Here is a 25,695-nt window from a genome sequence, read left to right as displayed (position 1 = left end):
GTGAGGCAGGTGTGTGAGGCAGGTATGTGAGGCAGGTGTGTGAGGCAGGTGTGTGGGGTAGGTGTGTGAGGCAGGTATGTGAGGCAGGTGTGTGGGGCTGGTATGTGAGGCAGGTGTGTGGGGTAGATGTGTGGGGCATGTATGTGAGGCAGGTGTGTGAGGCTGGTGTGTGGGGCAGATGTGTGAGGCAGGTGTGTGAGGCAGGTGTGTGGGGCAGGTGTGTGAGGCAGGTGTGTGGGGCAGGTGTGTGAGGCAGGTGTGTGGGGCAGGTGTATGAGGCAGGTGTGTGAGGCGTAACTTATAATAAAAGCACCCATCACACATTCCCTCCAGTTTACGACACTCAGCCATCAGTTTTCCAGTCTCGGTCCCTATTTCAGGTCTTTCGGGCTTTTGCTTAGTGTAGAATTACTTGAGTGTTATACTACATCGAGTGAGTGGATGGTAGGCGCCCCAACTTCACTCTATTACCGGCCAGTTCCCCTCTCCCCCCCATCAAAGAACTGGCTTGTAAATTTCCGTGTAAAGAGGATCACCATAAAAGCTTATATTTTTAGCCCAAGTTACCTCATTACCACACGATTACCACGTACACACACACACACACACACACACACACACACACACACACACACACACACACACACACACACACACACACACACGCACTCCCCATCCTCTCTCTCTCTCTCTCTCTCTCTGTACCTGAGGAGTTACATTTAGCCTTCTACAGCCCCTTCTTTGCGAGAGGCCCTTAGCAGTTTGAGTCATAGTAATAGTAGTAGTAGTAACAGTTGTAGTAGCAGCAGTAGTAGTAGTCATAATAGTAGTAGTAGTAGTAGTGGTTACAGTAGTAGTAATACTAATAATAGTAGCAGTAGTAGTAGTGGTTACAGCAGTAGTAATAATAATAATAGCAGCAGTAGTAGTAGTAGTGTCAATGTAGTAATATTAGCAGTATTAGTAGTTGTTATTATTATTGGTGTTTTTGTTGTTGTTGTTGCTCCAGGTTCATGTGAAATGTGAACCCAGTGGACTGCGTAATTAGGTTACCCATCCCCTGCAGTCCACCATCCTCCTTAGGGGTTGGGGGGGGGCACTGAGGGACAATTATATAACTATCCAGCCCCACCGCCTCGTCCTATCAGTGCCACCACGTGAAGGCGCCCCTCTCCAACACCATCATCGCACTGAAGAGGTTGAAATACAGCTCCTTCTCGATTTATTTATTTATTTTTCCTTCTCCTGATCATCCTCTATTAAAAAAAAAATGTAACTGGTCAGCCTTTTCCTTGTGACATTTTTTCTCATCAGCAGTCCTCTCCTTTGTCTGCCTGTTCTGTCGTCGCTATATGGACAAAGGATAATTTTTTTCGTGTGTGTGTGTGTGTGTGTGTGTGTGTGTGTGTGTGTGTGTGTGTGTGTGTGTGTGTGTTGTCAGCGGCGAGGGGAGAATGGGAAACTAATAGGGAACGGGTGTTTGTGTGTGGTAAAAATTTGGTTAGGGAGGTAGGGAAGGACAAAAGGAGCGTTTAGAATGGGATGGGGAGAGTGAGAGAGAGAGAGAGAGAGAGAGAGATAGAGAGAGAGGGAGGGGAAAGGAACATGTCTTCTCGAGGTAAATGAAGAGAGGAAGAAAAAATATAGAGAGAGAGAGAGAGAGAGAGAGAGAGAGAGAGAGAGAGAGAGAGAGAGAGGAGGGGGGAGGGTACATGTCATCTCAGGGGGGAAGGAAAGGGAAAGAAAAATGTGTTAGTGGGGTAAATATATAGACAGGATGATAGGTAAACACAGCCATGGCATTGAAAATAATATTGGCTGGTTGAAGAGGGAAAGAAGATGGCCACCACGTCCTGAAGGAGGAAAAGAAGGGAGGGAAAAAAGGTCTGAGTGCGGGAAAGAAAATCATATAGGGAGGAGGTGAAGGAAGAAATAGGTGTTCGGACAACAAAGGGATGGATGGGGGAAGGAAAGGGAGGGAGGGGGAAGGGAAAGGAAGGAAATGGTAGGTGTAAGGTAGGGAAGGGGTGGGTGTAAGGTAGGGAAGGGGGTGGAAGCAAAGGGGGAGAAGGGGTGGGTGGAAGGGAAGGAAGGTGTGGGTGCAGGGGAGGGAAGGGAATGGGTGGGAGGGAAAGGGTGGAAGAGAGGGAAGGTGTTGGGTGTAAGGAAAGGAAGGGGGAGTGGGAGAGAGGGAAGGGAATGGGTGAGAGGGAAAGGGTGGAAGAGAGGGAAGGGAATGGGTGAGAGGCAAAGGGTGGAAGGGAGGGAAGGGGTAGGGCATGGGAGGGAGGGAGGGAAGGGAAGCATGGCAGGGAGAATAAATATCATCTTATAGGAAAACAAAGGAAGAACTGACAGGACGAGTGTATCAGGGAAAATAAAAAAGAAAAAAAATCTGGAAGGGAAGGACAAAGGCGGTGCTCTGAACAAAAGACAAGATGGAAGGGGAGGTGGGTGGAAAGGGGTAAGAAAAATATAAGTAGAATTAATAATGTGGTTGTTTGTGCGAAAAATATGGAAAGGGAGGAAGGGTGGGACAATAGGAGTGAGCCGAATTGAAGGAAAGAAGGAAGTGTGGAGGAGAAAGGGAAGGAAATGTGTTCTAAGAGTGAGGGGCGAGAGTGAGGAGAGAAGGAGGGGGAGATGAGGGGAGGCGAGATGGAGGGCGAAGGAGAGGAACGAGAGGAAAGGAGGGGGAGGAGAGGGAAGGATGGGGTAAGGAGAGTGAAGGAGGGGGACGAGAGGGAAGGAGGGGAAGGAGGGGGAGGGAAGGGGAGGTAAAGTGAAGGAGAGTGGAGTGCGAACGATGGGGGGAGATGGATGGAAGGGGAGATCTAGGAGTGGGGAGTAGAGGGAAGAAGGAGAGTGACAGGAGGGGGGGAGAGGAAAAGGAAGGAAAGGGAGAAGGAAAAGAAGAAAGGAAAATATTGAGAACGCAAGAAGGATGGAGAGAGAGAGAGAGAGAGAGAGAGAGAGAGAGAGAGAGAGAGAGAGAGAGAGAGAGAATGGAAATGGCAGAAGAGAGGAAAGGGTGAGGGAAGGGGATGGTGGGGGAGTAGAGGAGGAGGGGAAAGTGACAGGTGTGTGTGTGTGTGTGTGTGTGTGTGTGTGTGTGTGTGTGTGTGTGTGTGTGTGTGTGTGTGAATTAATTAGATGGTGGTGTTGGAGATGATGGAGATATGAGGTGGGGGAGAGAGAGAATGGAGCCTTCAGAAGGAGGCACAATGGTGGGGAGAGGGGAGGAAGGAAGGGAGAGAAAGAAGGAGGAGGGGGGGAAGGAGGGAGAAAGAGAAGGGAGGAAAAAGGATGATGAGTGAATGCTGTGAGATAAGACAGGAAGAAGGGGAAGGGGAGAGAGAGAGAGAGAGAGAGAGAGAGAGAGAGAGAGAGAGAGAGAGACTCAGGAAATCATAAAACTATCTCATAAAGTTAGTGACCAAAGTGAGCGAGTTAGGGCGTAAAAAATAATGGGGAAAAAACAGGATACGAGAGAGAGAGAGAGAGAGAGAGAGAGAGAGAGAGAGAGAGAGAGAGAGAGAGAGAGAGAGAGAGAGAGAGAGGAGAGATCAGCTAAGTCCTCTTTAATTAACTTAGAGGCGGATAACGGTGAGAGAGAGAGAGAGAGAGAGAGAGAGAGAGAGAGAGAGAGAGAGCGATCCAGTTACACAGTTAACACATACATGGGACAGATCATGTGCGTTAACTCTTCTGCACATGTATAACCTTATGTGCGTAACTTGGGCAGTATGTGTGTGTGTGTGTGTGTGTGTGTGTGTGAGAGAGAGAGAGAGAGAGAGAGAGAGAGAGAGAGAGAGAGAGAGAGAGATCCGGGTACACAGAGAAAGATCATGAGCGCTTTGGCCGGTGCACACGTGTACGTTTCTCGTGGCTGTAACTTTGGTAATGGGACAGAGGCATAAGAAATAGGAGAAGATGTAGAAGGAAAGGAGAAGGAGGAGGACAAAGAGAGAGAGAGAGAGAGAGAGAGAGAGAGAGAGAGAGAGAGAGGAGGCAAAAGTGGACGGACAGGAAGACAGTGTAAAGGAGAAATAAAGATATCAAGAGAAAAGATGGAAAATGAAGAAATAAAGGAAATACGTGCGTCGCAGCAGAGGAGCGCCTTCATGTGGTGGCACTGATATAGCTGGGGGTGGAGGGGTGGGGTTTTTCTTTTATTGAATTCCCATATGGTGTTTCACTTAGACAGTCCCTATATGGTGCCGCATGTATGAAGTACTTCTGTATTTTTTCAAGAACTTTGGATTGGCAAAAATACGCCGACACCTATTTTCATTTGTTTCGTTCTTTTTCCATAAACTTGGCATCACGATCTCCGTATAATTCAACCCCTTTAGCACGGGGACTTTATTCTTGTTTCATCTTTATGTCAGACGATTTTTTCAGCTTTAAAGAGTGCGAAAAGGAGATTGATAAAGCATTCACCAACCCATGTGAAAAGTCTCTCCAGAAATGAATAAAATCATCTGGAGGCGGCAAGAGTAAAATAAAATAATGCGTTATGGAACTGAAGAAGTCAACAGTGCAATCAAGACTTCAGTCACAGCCATTAATGAGAAGATGCAATAAAATGTCAACAATGAAAAGGGTTTGGAAATGAGATAACTGGCACTTTTCTCCCGAACGTCACGTGACTACCCACTGTCAACAAACACGACACGATCAGTCTTGGTATTGGGACTACTTTGGGTGTACGTGATATTCGTAATAGGATAGTAACGCTAATCGCTGACTAATTGAACTGAAAAACTACTCATTTCAGTCCTAACAGTGATATAAATACGATGTGTGTGGCTGTCCATATGCAGCGGACGTGGTGTCGTGAAAAAAAATTGCTACAGAAGACGAAGATGCAACTCTCGAGTATCCAAACTCCAAAAGTCAAACCAACATGCTGCAAAGTCGGGACGGAAATAATGCGTAATTAGTATTGTTTTGGGTAACAGATAGTGAATTATTAGCATCTAGGACATGGCACGTTCTTTTGGGCAATTTTGTGAAGCTTGTGAATAAGGAAGAAAGAATAGTGAAGTGAAAGTCAACCTCAAAACACTAAAGTTCGTGGCATGGAACGGGGAAGCCTGGTATACGGGCTTCGTCAGCACATCAACGAATATTTCTGGCTTGTACAAGAAGCTTCAATTAGTGGTAAGTAAAAACTGCAATATATGCCCATTTCAACAATATTTCTTCAAAGATTAGTGTAACACGAGAATTGCATTTAACGGTTGGCTAAAACCACCTTTCTTGCATGTTACAACGTTCACAATGCTTCTGATATTTTCGATAAAGCTTTGGCTGTATTGTGTATGCAGATTTACAAGTACTTATTACTAGATGAGTTTAGTCCCAGGCAGTATGGTATGGTAAAAACCTGGATGTGTGTTGACTAACGTTTGATAATTTCCTTGTACCGTTAAAGTAAGCAAAGAAGTACAGTATTTTATTTTTAGATATAATTAATTATATTGTGCTGTCAGTCCAGGGTCTGTAATCACAAACGAGACTTCAGATGTCAGTCTTGGGAGTTTGAATTGATTTTCTTAATATTTAAATTTGCTGCGGGATCATGAAGCGAAATGTTTCAATATGTCGTTCTCTCCACATGAACAAACCATCCAAGAATATTTCTCCTAAGCACTTTCCAGCTCATTTACAGCAAAATCACAGATTTTCTTAACTTTCATCTGTTTGTCTCCACGCAACTCCATATGCTCCTCTCTCGACTCATTTCCGCTCTTTTTTTGCTTTGTTTCCTTCCATATTCGCTTCCTTGTTGGTTATTAGTCTTTACATTAGCCTGCTTGCCACCTTCCTTTCCTGTTGTAACTTCCCCTTCTTGCACTTCATCTTCCAAGCGTCCTTCCTTGCTCATCACATTACCAAAATTATTGAAGGCTATTGTGCTCTCTTTTCCTTGACCACTATGCTCACTTTGTCTTCATTCCTCTACAAGACCATAACATTACTCTTTGCTACAGGTACCTTCATATTTTCATCAGGCCTTGACACTCCCACTCATTCCCACTTAATAGAACATCGGCAAATAACAATTCAAGTAATTTCCAAAACCCTTCCTTCTCTCAGTATGAACCTCCAGCATTCACTACTCCACCATGGATTTCTTATATTTAACATCATCCAGATTTACTCATATATCGATCAGCCTCGAATACATGGCACATCTCAGTTTCAGGACAACAATCAAGTAGGCCTTATACCTAAGCATTCAGTTAATTTACCACACACAGTCTCCTTTCCACCCTCACACATAACATTAACCATATACAGCAACTTTCCATCCACTCTGTGTTGCAGCACCTTCCACATTGCATGTCTATCTACTTTGTCATATGCTTTCTCCAGATTTATCAAGGCAGCGTACAGCTTATTCCCGTCTATAAATTCTTTCCTGATAAACATCTTAAAGTAGACACCTAGTCCCTCTTCCATTCCCAAAACCCCCTTGTTCCCCTCTACTCAATTCCTCGTGTCTCTCACCCTGTCAGCAAGTATTCCACCATATATCTTCTATACTGTGAAGGCAGATTGCTGTCCCTGTGATTGCCACACACGTCTTTTTCCCTTTCCCGTTATACAGAGGAACTTCCAGTCTTATCCAGTCCTCTGGCACGTTACCTTCCTCCCAGGCCAATCTGCACATTTTCTCGATCCAGTATTTTACTTTTCGCCACACACTCCGTCAGTGCTCGCAGCTTTCCCAAGATACATCCATATTTCTTCCTCCCATCTCGCCTTTCTCCTCTCAGCCATTTCCTCAGCCACTTAGACTAGCATTGCTTTATCTCTCTTTATTCAACAACCCCAGTGCTCTCTCCATCTGGTCACGTTTTCTCTCTTTTCCCCAAGCATCCTGCCATTCTGTTTTTCACCGCTCTGTTGCCTCCCTTATCACCTAGTCTTAACTTTCTTGACCTCGTTCCAAAACAGTTTTCTTACATTCCCTCCATTTTAAACTTAGGATACTTACAGGCTCTTCTTCTGCTCATTTCCTTCTCTGTCACAAGTTTCCTGACCTCCCTCGTCTTTTCAACATTCATTTCTCTTTCCACTATCTCCACTTCCTCATTTCCCCTCCTAATCTCCTTCCCGTCCAGTCATCATGCCGGTATACTTACAGGCTCCCCTTTTGCTCATTTCCTACACTGTCACAAGTTTCTTGACCTCTCTCCGTTTCAGCATCATTTCTCTTCATTATCTCCACTTCCTCATTTCCTTTCCATCTTCCCATCTATTCGTTATACCGGTATACTTAACAGGGTCCTCTTTTTCTCATCTCCTGCACTGCCACTAGTTTCCTGACCTCTCACTTCCTTTCAACATCCATTTCTCTATTCAGTATCTCCATTTCTTCTCCATCCCATCCAATCACGATATCGGCATCACTTTAACTATTATGAAAATTTCCGATGATATCTTTGCCTACAAGTTTCACTCAAAATATATTCGGCCGGCTCATTCATACGTATTATTGTTTTGACTAAATGGTAATTCACAGACCGATGACGTGTATTTTTTAAATTAATTTTTCCTATTTCTAGACAGCTGTGTTTGGCATAGGAAAGAGCCCTCGTACTGAAGGGGTTAATAGTATGCTGAATAAAATCGTCTGGATAAAGGAAGAATAAAGTAACGAGAGGCAGCGTCTCAGAGCATGTGCGTGATGTTTATCAAAGTGTACTCCATCTGTGTAATTATATGTACTGTTACTTGCTTCTTTGTAAGTCATAAAACACACACACACACACACACACACACACACACACACACACACACACACACACACACACACACACACACACACACGGGGGGGGGGCGGAGGGAAGCGAATTGGCAAACGAAGCAGAAAATTACAAAAGGGGAAAAAGAAGAAGGATGGGATGAAAAGAATAAAAAAGTTGGAGGAGGATGTAAAAGGGTAAGAATTAATGAAGGAAGGCAGGAAGGAGGGTGAATAATAAGGAAGGAAGGAAGAGAGGAATGTGGATAGTAATGAGTGTGGATAATATGAAGCGAGGAAGGAAAGAAGGAACGTGAATCATAGGAAGGAGGAAGGAAGGAACTAGTGTGGATACTAGGAAGAAGGAAGGAAGGCGGGAAGGAAGGGAGGAATGCAGAGAGAGAAGGAGAAAGGAGTGAAGGAGGATGGATAATGGGAAGGAAGAATATTGAATACAATATTAACGAAGGAGAGTGAACACCATAACGAACGAAGAAGCGAGGGAATACCATTGGTACAGGCCAAGATATGTGCATTGTAGTATGAGAGAGAGAGAGAGAGAGAGAGAGAGAGAGAGAGAGACGATGAATGGGGAGGAAGACGAACACGAGGAAGGCATTTCTGAAAACATTCCCTCCACTATATTACATTCCTCCCCACCCTCCCCACCATCCTTCTCCTCCACTCCCTCCCTACTCTCCTTCCTCTATACTCCCTGTTTTCCCTCCAGCTCTTCCCCTCCCTTTCCTGGCTCTTTCCCTCCTACTTCCCTTCCTCCCTCCTCCGCCACTCCCTCCTCCCCACCTTCTCTCCTCCACTCCCTCGCCACCTCCTCCTCTTCACTCTCTTCCCACCCCTCCTTCTTCTCCACTCCCTCCTTTCCACCCTCTCCCATACCTTCCAGTGCCCCTCATCCCCTTCCAGGTCCCTCATCCCCATCCCTCTTTTCCCCCACACCCTCTTTTCCCCACAACTCCCCCACCTCCATCAGTATTTTCCAGTTAATATTTTTCCCCTTTAATGCAGTTCTACACTCCATAATTTTCCTTGTCCACTAACTGCCCTATCCACAAACTGCCCTATCCATACACTGTCCTATCCATACACTGTCCTATCCACAAACTGCCCAGTCCATAAACTGCCTTTTCTTGGAGACGCTGAGTTAAGATGCTGATGGAGAACACTGAGTGGAGCGGATAGATGCTGTCTGAAATGTGAGGATGATTCTCTCTCTCTCTCTCTCTCTCTCACACACACACACACACACACACACACACACACACACACACACACACACACACACACACACACACACACACACACACACACACACACACACACACACACACACACACACACACAAAAGACTGCAAGAAATAGACATCTTCCCATTGTGAGAGCGTCGCCTGAGAGGATTAGTAATTGAATGCATTAAAACCTTGAAGTTCTGAAGACGCAGGTATTTCCAACTTCTTTACCTGGCCTGCCATTCTCTCTCTCTCTCTCTCTCTCTCTCTCTCTCTCTCTGCATCCTTTCACCTTCTATCTTGGAATTACCTGTTATTAATATTAAATCGATTGACAGACGAATTAGCCATACAGAATAGAATCCTACGTCACCATTAATTGTAAAAAAAGTCATTGTAAACTCATCATTAATGTTTTGCCTGGAATAAAAAAAAAAAAAAAAAAGGGCTTTATTCCTGTTTACAATCAACGATTTTATTCGGCTCACAAGTACACAGCCAAAGGATTATTCCCCTCATTTTCGTTTTGTTTCGTATCGTTTATAAATGCTCCAATATGCTTGAATGCGTCGGCCTTGGTCACCTAAAGGCGACTGTCCACGCTGCTCGATCACTGGAAGCCTCCCTATTCAGTCTCATATTCCTGAGGACACAATGACCTCGTCCCAAGTCTTTCTCGGTCTACCTTTCGCAACCCAACCACCAACGATCACACTTCTCACTTGTAGTATATATTTTATTCTTCCAGACGATTTTATTCGGCTGGAGGGAGACTTATGACAGGAAGGATTAGACTTAAGCTTAATTAACCCTTCCTCTGCTACAGATTCTTATAAATTTAGGTACGGTATAACTGTTTTTAAGTAGGTAGAATAAATTACAGTCCTTCCGCAATCATAGATCCTTAAAGTTAAATCCAGGGTAATTGTTTGAAAGTAGGCAGTATAAATTAAGAAATACGCCATCAGATTGAATGGGTTTAACTTGTGCCTCTCCCTGATACCCTGCCATCTACCACCTTTACTAGCATCACACCCGTGGCATATTAGACTTGAAAACACATATTTTTTATTTGGAATTGATTGTTAAGCCGTAGGAATGAAATGAGTGCAGAAACATGGACTAACAACATAGAAACAGAACAATATATGGGGTAAGAGGAGAGTCTGAGTCTATACCTATCCATACATTGCACCCTACAAACCTCCTGCTTCCACCCCAGCCCCTGCTTTCACCCCACCCCCTGCTTTCACCCCACCCCCTGCTTTCACCCCACCCCTGTTCTTTCACCCCACCCCCTGCTTTCACCCCACCCCTGTTCTTTCACCCCACCCCTCTCTTTCACCCCACTCCCTGTTTTCACCCCGTCCTCTCCTTTCACTCCACCCTCTCCCCTTACCTCACTTCGCTCCTTCCACTTTACACCTTCATGGCATTGCAGTGTGAGAGGTAGATAGGTAAGCAGATGTATAGACAGACAGGCAGACAGCAGCCAGAAGGACAGATAGACAAATAGACGGACAAACAGGGAAAATGTTTATAATTGTAATTTTCACTTGAATATATAAAGAGAAGGTTGAGGGGAAAAGAGAACAGGTAAAGGAGAAAATAAATTCAAACCATTTTAATGATTCACTTCTAAATGATCCAGTTAATTCAGTGACTCACCTTCAATAGCTCATATACAAGAGAGAGAGAGAGAGAGAGAGAGCCAAGCCACTGTCCGCCTCACCTCTAGATCAATGTAGTTCATGTAGAGGGCGAAGGGCAGGACGGCACACACAGCCAAGAGCCAGGTGAAAATAAGCGGCAGGGGGGGCAGGGGTGGGGGTCGAGGGGGGCGCCGCACCACCCCTCTGTACCGCTGCACCCCACTCACCACCACTGTACCCATTGTGACGTGGAGGGGGACGTCCTGGAAAGGGGAGAGAGGGGGGGGTTAGTGAAGGGCAAGATTGTTTATGTAGTGAAGGGAGAGGAAGTATGTCAGAGGAATTCACTATATTCTCTCTCTCTCTCATATACGCTGCTCGAGGTTCATAATGTGTGTTTTCTTTATGCATGATGTTAGCAAGCAAAGTTATGGGAAAACTTGGTCGTCTGGTTTCCTCTCTCTGGCGGAAAAGGGAAGGCGAAAAAGAAAATTTATGGGGAAGGTCAGATTTGTTCATCTTCCTTCATTTTCCTTTCATTTTCCCTTCCTTCACGCTTCCATGCTGCCTCCCTTATTTTTCATTTCTCACATTCCATTCCTGCCTTACTTCCTTCCTTCTCCCTCCATCCCTCCCTCCCTCCCTCCCTCACTCATTCACTTACTCACTCACTCACTCACTCATTCACTCACTTTCACTCCTCGTTTCACCGCTTCTTTCACACACTTCCTTTACCATAATTTTCCAGTCATTAATTTTCTCTCCATTTTTCCGCCTTAATTCACTTCCTTTCTTCATCCATTCATTCAGTTCTTCCTCTTTCCTTCCTTCCTTCCCTTCTTCCGTCATTCCTTCCCATTCAGATATTCTTCCTTCACTTCGTTTCATTTCACTTATTCCTACATCTTTCATTCTTCATTCACTCTGGCTTCATCACCTCTTTTGCTTCAATTTTTCATTCTGCCGCATCCTTCCAAATTAAAAATGCGTTCACTTATGACACTATTTGGACTAGCACAGGTGGATAGACTGACGAGTATGACAGATGGATATACATAAATATGACAGGTGGCCACAGACATGTATGACAGATAGACAGACAGTATGACAGATAGATAGACAAGTATGGCAGATGGATAAACTGACGAGTGTGACAGGTGGATAGACTGACGAGTGTGACAGATGGATAGACAAACAAGTATGACGGATAGAAAGGTAAGTATGACAGATGGATAGGCAGACAAGTTTGACAGGTCCGTACATGCATTGGTTAGCACATCCAGCTCGCAGACGAAAGAACCCAAGGTCGATTTTCAATCCGGTCAGACCGGTGGATTCAGTTTGTTTCCTTCTTATCCTTATTCGCCGAGCAGTATAGCCTAATTGGGGACCTGAATATACACCACATTCTAGGAGAAGGAAAAGACAGCAAAAACCGATTGTCCGCCTTAATGACCTCCGTGTACTCGATAGGCAGTTATCTAAAAGTGAAAACAAGCATTAATGTGTAAGTGCAGCAGTTAATTATACGTTTTTATCTTCACACCAAAATAATGCTTCGACTGGAAATATATTAATGGGAAATAGATTGTGTAAAGTGGATGCTCTCAGGAGTGGGCGGCGTGAGAGGGGGAGGGGGTGAGTGGGATGGGTGTAGCGAGGATGGGGTGAGGGTGTGGAGAGAAGGCAGAGGGAAGTGAAAATGGGGTGAAGAGGAGGGGTCAGGGTGAGGTGAGGGCGGTACGATTGAGGTGAGAGTGGGGAAGGATGGGGAAGGGGTGAGTCAGGTGTGGGAGGGGAGAGAGACAGAGGGGAGGGTGAGAGGAATGATTGTGGGGGTGAGGGGTGGGAGGGAGAAAAGGAATAAGGATGGTGAGAGAGGTGACTGAGAAATGAGAATTGTGAGAAAGCGATGAGTGAGAAATGAGAGGTTTGTGAGACTGGGATAAGGTGAGGTGCAGGCGTGTAGTGAGAGAGAGAGAGAGAGAGGGAGAGAGAGAGAGAGAGAGAGAGAGGCTAATTAAAGCTGTATCAAACCTCTCCAGTTGAAAAGTTCTCTCGTAAAAGAATGAAGGTGTCTGGTCATAGCGCGCGCGCAAGCACACACACACACACACACACACACACACACACACACACACACACACACACACACACACACACACACACACACACACACACACACACACTACTACTCATCATGGAAAGAAGTGACTAGTGGAGTACCACAGGGTTCAGTGCTGGCACCAATCATGTTTTTAGTGTATATAAATGATATAAACAGTAACCCTGGAAATGAGAGCTATCTGAATATGTTTGCAGATGATGCAAAAATACAAAGGAGAATTACTAACACAGACTCTTGTAAAGAGGTACAAGAAGAATTAAATAAACTTCATGAATGGAGTAGTACATGGCAAATGGAATTCAATGTGGACAAGTGTCATGTAATCAAGTTTGGTAAAAGTGGAAAAAGACCTGATTGGGATTATAAGTTAGGAAATAAAACCCTATAAACATCAGAAAGAGAGAAAGACCTAGGTGTGATTATCAATAACAGACTATCTCCGGCTGACCACATCAGCGAGAAGGTACGGAACATGTATACACTGCTTGCAGATATGAGAATAGCATTCACATACATAAATGAAGACATGCTAAGAAGGATAATAACATCATTCATTAGACCTACCCTGGAATATGCATCAGTAGTCTGGAGTCCTCATCTCAAAAAGCACATAAACAAGATTGAAAAAGTTCAAAGGGCCGCTACAAGATGGATACCAAGCCTAAGGCTAAGCTACGAAGAAAGACTAAATAAACTGAATCTACCAACACTACAGGAGAGAAGGAAAAGAGGTGACATGATAATGCTATATAAATGCATATCAGGAAAGGAGAAAATAGACATAAATGATTACTTAACATATGGAGAAGCATCAGCAAGAGGACACTGCAAAAAATTGCATAAGAAGAGAGGTGATAAAGACGTAAGGAAATTCAGTTTCCCAAACAGAGCAATTGATCAATGGAATGCACTACCGAATGAAATAGTGTGTGCCAAAACAATTTACAAATTTAAGGATATGTACGATAAATATGGTTTAAGACACGGGACAGTACGAGCTTGACTCATTCCTGTAAAGATACAATTAGGTAAGAACACACACACACACACACACACACACACACACACACACACACACACACACACACACACACACACACACACACACGTCATCGTACTGAAAGGATAAAAGTAACCATAACCAGTCGCTGGACCCTAAGAGGTATTATGTGAACAGTTAACCCAACCAACGCTTGAATATGTACCCATAAGAGCCACATCCGGTTGGAGCGCCTAACCCACTAGACCACTGACCGTTCGTTTGTCGTCATATGATTACTATCCATCGTAGTAAATTTCAGTGGTCTGGGTTACAGGAAAGTGACTTGTCATTCAGTATAGCCACTTGAAGGTAGCACTTCGCTGGGTGAGTGGATGGTGTGCACGTCTTGCAAGCTCTTCCAAATTGATACTGTTGTTGTTGCTAAACCCTTGTCTGTGTGGCTGAGCAGACCCCTTGACCACAGGTAAGCAGCTGTTTCTATGGGTCCGTCCTAAAGGTACTGTACAGTACATACACCGTGCAGGGAACCTGCGCCCCCGACAGCGCCTCACCAGGGTCGGACCAAGGTCCTTCCCCGCGGCGAGGTCCAGGGAAATATGAGAAGGTTTGGCTCCTGGGTGGACGCCGCCGCTGTTTAACTTCATCCAGGGTACACAACACCAGCACGGTTAGGGTCTTCGTCAACGCCACCTTCCCCACGTAGGCCAGCTAATCAAAGTAATCATACCGATAGATCTCGCGTTTTACGTCGACTTCCAAAACTAGGTAAGACTGATATAAATTATAATCATTTTTACAGGCATGGCCATTCCAGTGTGTAAAATTTCTCTGGCACGAATAAAGATTACACTTGTGATGATCTCTTAAGCTTTCGATTAGTCAACTTTCCATATAAAATTTTGAGAGCAATTTGGAAGTTTGCTGAGAGAGGTATAAGAGACGAAAAAATGGACTGCAGAGAGGAAAATGAGATTTATATACAGAGGGAGAGAGGAGCAGAGAAAGGAGAGGCGAAGGGAGAGGGAGGGAGACAGGAAAAGAGGAGATGGAGGGGAAGAGGGAGAGCGGAGAGAAAGAAAGAGAGAGAGAGAGAGAGAGAGAGAGAGAAGGGATGAGGGGAAAGAGAAAGGGGAAGGGGAGAAAGGAACGTAAAGATGAGCAAGAGGGGGAGACAGGGAAGAGGCCAGACAGTGGATGTAGGAGAGAGAGAGAGAGAGAGAGAGAGAGAGAGAGAGAGAGAGAGAGAGAGAGAGAGAGGGGCAGGCCAGGTAAAGAAGTCGGAAATACCTACGTCTTCAGAACTTGAGGGTTTTAATGCATTCAGTTACTAGTCCTCTCAGGCGACGCTCTCACAATAGGAAGATGTCTATTTCTTGCAGCCTTTTGTGTGTACGGTATGTGTGTGTGTGTGTGTGTGTGTGTGTGTGTGTGTGTGTGTGTGTGTGTGTGTGTGTGTGTGTGAGAGAGAGAGAGAGAGAGAGAGAGAGAGAGAAATCATATATACGGTACTCGAGCAAGAAGAAGCGAGGTGATTGAGAGAGAGGGGAGGGGGGGAGGGGGAGAGATGAGGGAGGGAAAGGTGGGGGAGGGGGGAGGATGAGGAAGGTAAGGGGGAAGATGGGGAGGAGATACATCGAGCTACATATACAGACCGTACACACACAGACACACACACACACACACACACACACACACACACACACACACACACACACACACACACACACACACACACACACACACACACACACACACGTGATTGCTTCTTTTTCACTCACCTAGTCCAAATTTTCGTTTTTTTTTTTTTTTTTTTTTTTTTGGGGGGGGGGCGTACTTCACACAAATCATTGGCAGAAATAGTGTTGTGGCTCTACGTTCTTTTCATACCATAGCACTTCTTCGTGACTAGCACTGTATTCAAGTGTTTAAAAATTGTAACATCTCAGCATTCAAGATGGAGGGATGGTAATTTTAGGCCAAGTTAGAGGAAAAAGGGTCACAGCAGTCAAGGGCCATTTTTTTTTTTTTTTAGCTCAGGTCATGTCAGGTCATTTTGGTCCAGAGGTCAGGTCATGTTCATTCAGTTTCAATTAGATTCCTTCAGGTCATTTACTATTCATTTAGTGGCTCATTCACATCATTTCAGGTTCAATTAGGGGCATTTCAGGAGTATTTACTGTATATTGATTCAGCGTTATCATTATCACTTCAGGTAATCAGGCCCATCACAGCTGTTCCTGCCGTCATATTAGGTCAGTATAGGGCAGTTCACAGGTTCTTTTAGGTCCAGTCCAGCTCAGTCAAGCCCGTTTAGGTCATTTAGATTCATCCAGGTCATTTAAGCCCAGAGTGTGGAGTGAGTTCAGGGTTGTTCAGGTCAATCCATTAAGGTCAGGTCAGGGATTTTCAGGGCTTGGTAGGTGATTTCAGGACATATTCATTCTCGTCCTTCACATCCAGTTCACTTCAGCCAGATAAATTCAGGAGCAGTTAGTGAGATGTTAAGATCACTTCAGACACATTCAGGAACTTTTACGGTATATATTTCAGGACGTTTAGTATCCATTAGCATTCAGTTTACATCAGTCAGACCAGTTCATAAGTTGGGTTCATTCAGGTTACTATCAGTGCAGTAAGTTTGACATCTTAATCTTGGTCTTTCAGGACGGGACAGGGGTGGCGAGGACCAGTGGACGAGGTGCTCTGCCATAATGGTGTGTGACGTCGTGATGGGGTAAGTATGCCCTGTGAATGTGGCTGTTGTAGGCCCGCTGGTAAAAGGAAAAAAAAAGTTGTCATTTTGCGATATTCACCTCTATTCATGAGCCAGATTTCTGCAATAAGTTTTGTGTATAACTTATCCGGCCGTCATTTACCAGGGGGCCGGGTAGCTGGATTTTTTTTTTTTTTGGGGGGGGAGGGGTGTGGGTGGAGACTAATAAGGAAAATCAGTAAACATAAGGCCTTACAGAAGTCCTTAGAGGTAAAATTTTGTAATATATTATCTCCACTTGGTTGAATTTGTTCCATTACCTTGCAGACCTCTCCACGCCAAATCTAGGACTAATCAAGGGGTGTTTACAGGTCGCTATGGTTGGCGTTTTAGTCTTTGTGTATTAAATATTGCGTATCCGTGTGTGTGTGTGTGTGTGTGTGTGTGTGTGTGTGTGTGTGTGTGTGTGTGTGTGTGTGTGTGTGTATTCTGAAGTTTGTTACTCCCCAATACGCACTTTATTCTTAAACTTTCAGATTTTTTTTTTTTATGTTTCTTCAGTATTGAGAAGTTTTCATTTCTTCAGAGCAGCAAAATATACGTAGATAAAACTGTAGTCCAAAAGAATGGCTACGATTTCGAGAACACTGCTAAGATGTTTTCATATACCTTCTTTTAAAGCTTTAGTTATTTGAGTTACAGAGACATATATTTGAGTTACAGAGATAGAGATTTTACTAACAGAAATAGAGTACTGTACAACAATATTATAAGATTATATTAGCTACTGTATATTTCATTTCTTATACATTTCTTATTCTGAACTTGTGGCATATTTACTTGATGCACTCCTACCAAAAAGACAAAATGATTCGCTGAAAAAAAGGCGACGCGATAATTGCTTGCAGTAACCTAAGTTGAAATTGCATGCCCTGATGTAAAGAGGCGCCCCCATCCGGTAAAATGACCTCAGGCGAATATTTACTGTTCCCTGTCGAATGAATGCGTTTAATCATAGCAGGCTGTTGCTTCGTAATGCTGAAATGTGGATGTTCGTAATGAAAAAATGTGAACTAATGGAACGTACTGATAAGCGGTTCTTGTTCTGTAGCTTTGGTCGTAATTAATATGCATGACCTGAATTCTTGATGGTCTTATCTACGAGCCTACTCACACACACACACACACACACACACACACACACACACACACACACACACACACTCTCTCTCTCTCTCTCTCTCTGTAAGGTGGAGGCCTTTACTGTTCGCCAGTGTTTTTCTCAGTAACTTAACAAAACTCAGTAGAGCGAAAAACTGTGATTCAATAAAGATCTCTCCTCGCTTTTTTCTTTCTTTCTCTTTTCTTAAGCACTGAGCTGAGAAGGTAACAGGTGGTGGGGCAAGGCCAGGTCATCATGTCCTAAGTCTGCTGGTGTGGGCTTCGTGATGCATAGATTCAAAACTTTCTCTAAGCAAGGGACAAGAGATACACACACACACACACACACACACACACACACACACACACACACACACACACATTATTTTACCGTGTTAAGGCTATACACAGAGAGGGAGAGAGGGCTGTTACTGTTATCACACTGCACACTCACTTAACTCACACCAATGCCCGTGTTCTCTTAGGGTAAGGAGGCTCCCTAGCACCTCTTCCGTAGCGATTTATTTTCCAGACTACGCATAAATATCAGCATTTTTAGTTTATAGTATGTCTCTTTAATGTCGACGTAAATTGCATGAATAACACACAAAAATATAGCAACGGAGCAGAAGCAGGAATGAATCGGTAAGGGAGAGATGTTAGTAAGCTCCCTTACAGCACGAGAATACCACACACACACACACACACACACACACACACACACACACACACACACACACACACACACACACACACACACACACACACACACACACACACACACACACACACACACACACACACACACACACACACACACACACACACACACACACACACACACACACACACACACACACACACACACACACACGGCTCAGTCTAGATACGCGGACACCATCAGCAATAAATTTAACAGCTATCTTTCGTCTTATCTAGTGCCATATTACCTGTATTGTTATTTCCTTCACAATTCCTTAAGACGTTTTCTGTTTTTCACCATATTCTTTTTAGTTCCAGACAAGTTTTATATGGATAATTAATTGCACTTACTTTCTCATGTCCGATATGTGGTAGGTACTGACAACCATCATCCACTCACTTGGTGTAGTGCCGTCAACTTCTTCCTTCCCTTTCTCATTCTGTCTCTGTGTCTGACCTCCTCTTTTCCTACTTCTATCTTTCCTTCGTGTCACTTTTTATTACTTTTCTTTTCACTTCAGGTGGCAGTAAAGCTTAATTTAACTCAGGAAACCATTTACAGTGCTGGGTGGTATCCATATCACCAGGTTCGGATTGAAGACCTCGTATACCACAGAGATTGGAAAGTCTCCCTAACAAGTTCTTTCCTCCCATCTTTTTGGCTTCTTTTTTTTCCCTTCACTTTGGAAAGAATAATTTATTGTGGACTCTTGGCCTGTGTTTGATTTCTTTTTGCATTAAAAGAGAGAGAGAGAGAGAGAGAGAGAGAACGGAGATTTCTTTATACCAGAGATCTTTTAGAGTTGAAGAATTCGTACTGAAACTTATAACTGAGATTTTCTTGGGTGTGAATGTTTCCTAAGCTGAAGAAATCGTATTGAAACTGATTAGAGATTTTTTGTTTTTTTCAGTACTAAGTTTCTAGAGTTGCGATAAGTGAACTTTTCCAATTCAGAGTCTGTTTAAACTGAATAATTTCGCCTGGCTGTGACACCTGTTAAAACAGAAATATAGGTAGGTAGATAGATAGATAATAAAAGATAAATAGATAAAAGGTTCAGTAAAACTGCAAGGCTTGGTGGATGAGTTTGGGAGAGTGTGTAAGAAACGGTATCCAAAGGTGAATGTTGGGAAGAGTAAAGTTATGGTCTTTGAGAGAAGCGAAGTCAGTGAATGTACAGTGAGGTTGGATGAGGAGGAAATGGAAAATGTGAGTGCTTTTAAGTATTTGGGTAGTGTGATGAGTAAGGATGGAAGTTTGGAGGGGTACAACAAGGAAAAAAGGTTGTCGGTTCCCTGAAAGCAGTGATAAGAAACAGGGAAGTGAGCATGGAAGTGAAAGAGTTACTGCATGACAGTTTTGTGATACCAACTCGAACTTATGGAAGTGAAGCTTGGACCTTGTTGGAGGGACAGAAGTCAAGAGTGAGAGCAGTGGAAATGAGCTACATGAGAGGAGCATGTGGAGTCACATGGAGAGACAGACCGACGAATGAGGAAGTGAAGGAGAGTTGAGGTGTGGATGTGGATGTGACAGGAAGCGTTAGGAGAAACACATTGAGATGGTTTGGCCATGTAGAGAGGATGGAGAATGAGAGACTGACGAGGAGAGTGTATGTGAGTGAGGTGGAGGGGGGGAAAGGGAGGGGGAGGCCAAGTATGAGATGGAGGGATGGAGTGGAGAGGTATATGAGAGAGTGTGTGTGATCTGGGAGCAGGGCAGTGAAATGGCGGGGGACAGGGTGACGTGGAGGCGCTTTGTTTGTGGCCACCCCTTAAGGGATTAAGGCGTCTGGCAATAGATAGATAGATAGGTAGGTAAAGCAAAAAAGATATGTGAATAAAGACTGATAGATAAATAAAAGGTCCAGTAAAGCAAAAATATAGATATAGGTAGATAGATGAAAGGTCCTCTGGCTGCACTGGTCAGCCCCTTCATGGTCGGAACAACTCTAGTATTCTGTCTAGCTAACCCCAGACGATTTTATTCAGCTGAGAGTGGGTCATTGGAGCCCCAGGGAGGTAATCCAACGTGGCCTGTGCAAGGGGGGGGGGGTCGTAAAGTTTTTAGCACCTTATTTATGCCGTTCCCCCCGCCACCCCCCCTCTCCCCCCCCCGCCTTCCCCTGCCGCCCCCGCCTTCCGTCCGCCGTCCCCCCTCCGCCCTCCATCCCACCCGTTTTCCCCCTCCCCCCCGCCCATCTCAACTGCTGATCCAAAACGGCCAATTTCAGAGAGTGAGAATATAAAGTTGTGACGAACTGAATCAGCCTCCACCCCCCAAAATTCTCTCTCTCTCTCTCAATCTGTGGAATGACCACGAATTTTGAAGGTGCATATGAGAGTAGAATTTTAGACACTTCCACTTTGAATAACATCTCCTAATTTGAAAATCGTCTGGAGATGACAAGAATAAAAAAAAAAAAAAAAATAGGTACCGGGTATGTCATAGGTCAGATGAGGTTAACTTCTCAGCTTCACTCTTTATTACGTAATTGTGTATAATAATAATAATGATAATAGTAATAATATAATAATAATAATAATTAATAATAATAGTAATAATAATAATAATAATAATAGTAATAACAATAATAATAATAATAATGATAATTAGAACACCGCAGAATTGTTCGAGGACAATTTTGATAACTTCCCCCAGCCATTCACAACTAGAAGCCGAACTATAAAGGGACCTTGAGGTCAAGGTCACTGATCTTGTGCATGTCACCTTAGGTCATCAGTCAACCATTTCACCAAGTTTGGTGGCTGTAGCATTATTTTCATGGAGAATTAGGTGACATCCATAATATTCAGGGGGATCCCGCTACAGTATTTAATCCAAGGCAATGTCGGCGGCTATACATCCGATAAGATCATTTGGTACTCCTTTCAAATCTGCTCCCCGGCATTGGCATACCGTATGCTATAAAAATTTCAGCTTTCGTGCTTAAGTGGTTTCCGAAATAGTGTCAGCAATTTCGTTCTCTATATTCTGGATAAAGTCAGGAGATACGGTTAACTGATTTCCTTCCACTTTTGCCAAATGAAGCGGCCAGTTGTGGGACTCAGCTAACAAAGTTTGAAAGCTCTAGGCTAAATTGCCTCCTAGTAATGATCATGTACTTTCTAAGAAAGAAAACTACTACTACTATTTCTGCTACTACTACTACTACATTAACATTAGAGAGTGATGCCAGTCACGAAGAAGTGCTATGGAAAAGATGTAGAGCCTTAGTAATGCCGTAATCTGCCACTGTGCTACGTGAAGATCAAAAGGACGAAAATCTTGGCCAAGTTAAGATGGAAGAACTATAGGATCAGAATAAAAGGAGAGACTATAGTAGATTTGAGTGAACAGAGGAGATGAGGGGAAGAGGATGACTGAAATTCGAGAGGATTGAAAATGGAGAGGATGTCAGCGAGCGATGGAAGTCAGGCCGGGCCAGTCCATCAAAAACACGCTTGTCATTCCATATAGGCTTCAGTTTCTCGTTCTCATTTCTCTCTCTCTCTCTCTCTCTCTCTCTCTCTCTCTCTCTCTCTCTCTCAGACACTTCTTCCCTCCTCTTTTCCACACATTTCTTCTCCTCTCACTCCTGCCTTCCCTCACCCTTTCATTCCCTCTTCACTTTTTCATTTCTTTATTATTTTCCAGCAGAGTAATACAGTGACTCTCTCTCTCTCTCTCTCTCTCTCTCTCTCTCTCTCTCTCTCTCTCTCTCCCAGTACTATGAACGAGGTAGTATTATTCAGTAAGGTTACCTGATAGGTCTGTCGAGTCTCTGATTGCTTCCAGATTGGCTGTGGGGCGAGGAGAGAGAGAGAGAGGGGGGGGGGGAGAAGGAGAAGAGAGAGCAAGAGGGAGGTGGAAGGAATAAGAGGGTGAGTGGGAGAGTGACTAGGGTAGGGAGTAGGAAAAATACGTCTATTATTCTGCTGCACAAAAAACTGCGGCATCAAACACCCATAAAACTAAGATCCAATAAGTCTTCTCCCTTATGTACAAACTTTCCACAAAAAAGTCGTAACAAATCGAACAAGTCCTGCACTAGATGGAAATTAGAAGAGAAAAGTAGCGGGATATCTTAGTGGTTAGGCATTATAATAACAGTCTCTAGTTATTACCCTACTCATTAACAAACTGTAGTAAGTTCATTGGGAAAACTTTGGAATATGTGAGACCTTTATATGTATTGTTTTTTAATATGAGAATGTATTTGATTGAGTTGAAAGAGCGGCAGTGATGAAAATAACTCGAGGACAAGGTGTAGAAGAGATATAATGGTGTGAAAATCTAGAGAGAACATTCATTCCATTCTAATAAAACACCTTTGGGACAGGCAAACACTAATAATAATAATAACAATAATAATCTATCTATCTATATACCTAGGCTGCTTCCCCCAAGGAAAGGGAGGTAGCCGAGACAGGACGACACACTCCCCATTTACTCATCCATTCAAACACATTCATTCGCATCTTAGCCCCAAAGGGGAGAACGGACAGATCCTCACCGCACCACACCGCACAAGGGTCAACTGCGCAATCCAATCAGTGTCATCCGCAGCAGGGCCCGACAGCAGAACTGGTTTACCCCTGCCACATCATAACAGACCCATCCCCTTACCCGCACCTGACCTGACTAGCTGATCAGACCAAAATGCGGGAGAATATCCCCTCAGGGCTGCGTCATCACTTATTCATTCACAATTTCTCTCCATTTATTTCTGTCACGCACAGCCACTCTTCCTTGCTCAACAGACATCCCTCTCGCATCCAGCGCTCTCTTCACACTGTCCATCCATCCTATTCGTGGTCTTCCTCTCAGCCTTACACCTCTCACATCAGATCTAGTTATCTTTTTCACCAGTTGTTCATTATCCATTCTCTCCATATGCCCAAACCATCGCAACACCCTCTGCTCAACTCTACCAGCCATCTCCCGAACAACTCCAGTTCTCCTTCGCACTTCATCATTTCGCACCCGATCCATACGCGTCACTCCACACATACTCCTCAGACACCTCATCTCCATTACATTCAAACTTTTCCTCTCTGCTACACCCATATTCCATGTTTCAGCCCCATATAACGCAGTCGGTATCACAACACCCTCATACAGCCTTCTCTTTACATCCATTCTAAGCGAACGACATTTAAACACTTTTTTCATTCCTCCCAGCACCTTTCCTACTTCATTTATTCTAAACTTCACTTCTGCATCTATTCTTCCATCCACAGCAACATGTGACCCTAAATATTTAAAACAATCTACCTCCTCAAGCAACTCACCATTCAAAACTATATTCATCCCCCCTACCATCTATCAACCTCGTACACTTCATTACTTTACTCTTATTCTCATTTACTTTCAATTTCCTCCTTTCACACAGCCTTCCAAACTCCTCTACCAACTGTCTCAATTTCTCCTCTGAATCAGTCATCAGTGCAGTATCATCTGCAAACAGCAGCTGCTTCAGATTCCACTCTCCACCATCAACATTCACTAGACTCAGCCCTCCACCTAAAACTCTTGCATTCACCTCCCTTACAACACCATCCATGTAAATATTAAACAACCAAGGCGACATCACACAACCCTGTCGCAGCCCCACTCTCTCGGGAAACCAATCATTCACAGCATTTCCCACTCTTACACACGCTCTACTATTTACATAAAAACTTTTCACCCCTTTTAGTAACCTACCATCAAGTCCATACAATCTTAAAACAGTCCACAAAGCCTCCCTATCAATTCTATCATACGCTTTCTCTAAATCCATGAATGCCCAAAACACATCCTTGCCTTTCGCTAAATACTTTTCACACACTTGTCTCACAGCAATATAATAATAATAATAATAATAATAATAATAATAATAATATAGTAGTAGTAGTAGTAGTAGAGTGTCAAGCCGTAATTAATAACCCTTGTGTAGTTTCTGGGAATATATAAATCTGTTTCATCTATTTAACCTAACTTCGACTATGAGTGAATTGACGAGTGTGGGAGGCTGTGGCATCTGGCGGCCTTGTGAGGTGAAGTGTTGGGAGGTGCATTGGGTGAAAATGAAGACGAGGATGTGATGATGATGATGATGATGTGAGGAGGAGGAGGAAGATAAAAATGAGGACGAAGATGAAGATGATGACAGTAATGATGATAATGAAGATGGTGATGATTATGGAAATGCTGATGGTGTGCGTGGTGGTGATGATAATAGTGATGAATAAGACGGTGACGGTGGTGGTGATGATGATAATGGTGATGACGAACAACATGATGATAACGGTGACAATGATGATGATGATGATGATGAAAATGATGGGTTATGATAATGCTGACGACGACGAAGACTGCCTACCCATCCTTTCAATGCGTATTCTGACTTTGATATGGCATCCCTTGTGAGAGAGTGGGAGATCGGGTTTTAAGATTGTGGAAAAGACGAGAAAATATGACAAAGATAAGCCGTTCATAAAGTTCTTCAGATTTTTCTTGTCACAACGCTGAAGGAGGCCAGCTTTTCTTACTGACACTTGACTGTAAATATCATCGTCGTCGTCATCATCATCATCATCATCATCATCAACTCACACTTCACAAAGAATACTCTCATTAACATCATCATCATTATCATCATCATCATCACTTGTGTGCTCCTTACTATCATTACTGTCACCATCATTATCACCACCGTCAGTGTCTCCATCACCACCCCCACCACCACCATCACCATTACTATCACCTCTGTCATTATAACCATCACCACCCACTTCCACCACCATCACCACCAACACCACCACCGCACCGCTATCACCACCACCACCATACCGTCACCACCACCTGTCACCATCACCTTCACCCGCAGCGTAAACGTGTGAGAGACTATATTATCGTTTAACACATCCAGGAGACCAGATAACACCGAGTCAGCACCACCACATCACCACTCCGTCTTCCCTATCTTCTCTCCCTCTCACCCCTCTTCTCTTCCTCTCTCTCCCTCTCCTTACCTCCATTCTCATTTTTCCCTCACAGCTCCCTGCCGTCCTCTCTCACTTTTCATCCCACCTCCTTCCTTCTCCACGCTCCTTCATTTTCCTTCTTCCCCCTTCACCCTCCCTCACTCCTTCCCTCCACCTCCTTTCCTCCCCCCTCCCCCACTCCTCTTCCTTCTTCCTCCTTCCCCCTCCACCCTCTCCTACTCCTTTTCCACCTCATTACCCCCTCCACCTCCCTACCTCTTCTTCCTTCCACCCCTTCACCCCTCCACAAGCCCGCAAACGACGAGTCCCAGGTTCGATTCACGGGTTAAATCAAGAA

At 44.0% G+C, this 25,695-nt stretch overlaps 1 protein-coding gene across 1 annotated transcript in view; it reads right to left on the bottom strand.

Annotated features, from left to right (window-relative positions):
• LOC145394905 (neuropeptide Y receptor type 1-like) overlaps nucleotides 1–25,695 on the bottom strand; it is a 54,206-nt gene that overhangs the window by 9,339 nt on the left and 19,172 nt on the right. Inside the window, exon 2 of the mRNA XM_080268656.1 lies at nucleotides 10,739–10,921. Coding sequence (XP_080124782.1) covers nucleotides 10,739–10,921 — 183 coding nt within the window. The remainder of the gene's footprint in view (nucleotides 1–10,738; nucleotides 10,922–25,695) is intronic.

This window comes from Coenobita brevimanus, chromosome 29 (genome assembly GCF_032717465.1).
Source record: "Coenobita brevimanus isolate Jiangsu-jjx chromosome 29, ASM3271746v2, whole genome shotgun sequence".
NCBI lineage: Eukaryota > Metazoa > Arthropoda > Malacostraca > Decapoda > Coenobitidae > Coenobita > Coenobita brevimanus.
The sequence above is the reverse complement of the archived record's forward strand: the minus strand, read 5'-3'. Positions and strand labels throughout refer to the sequence as shown.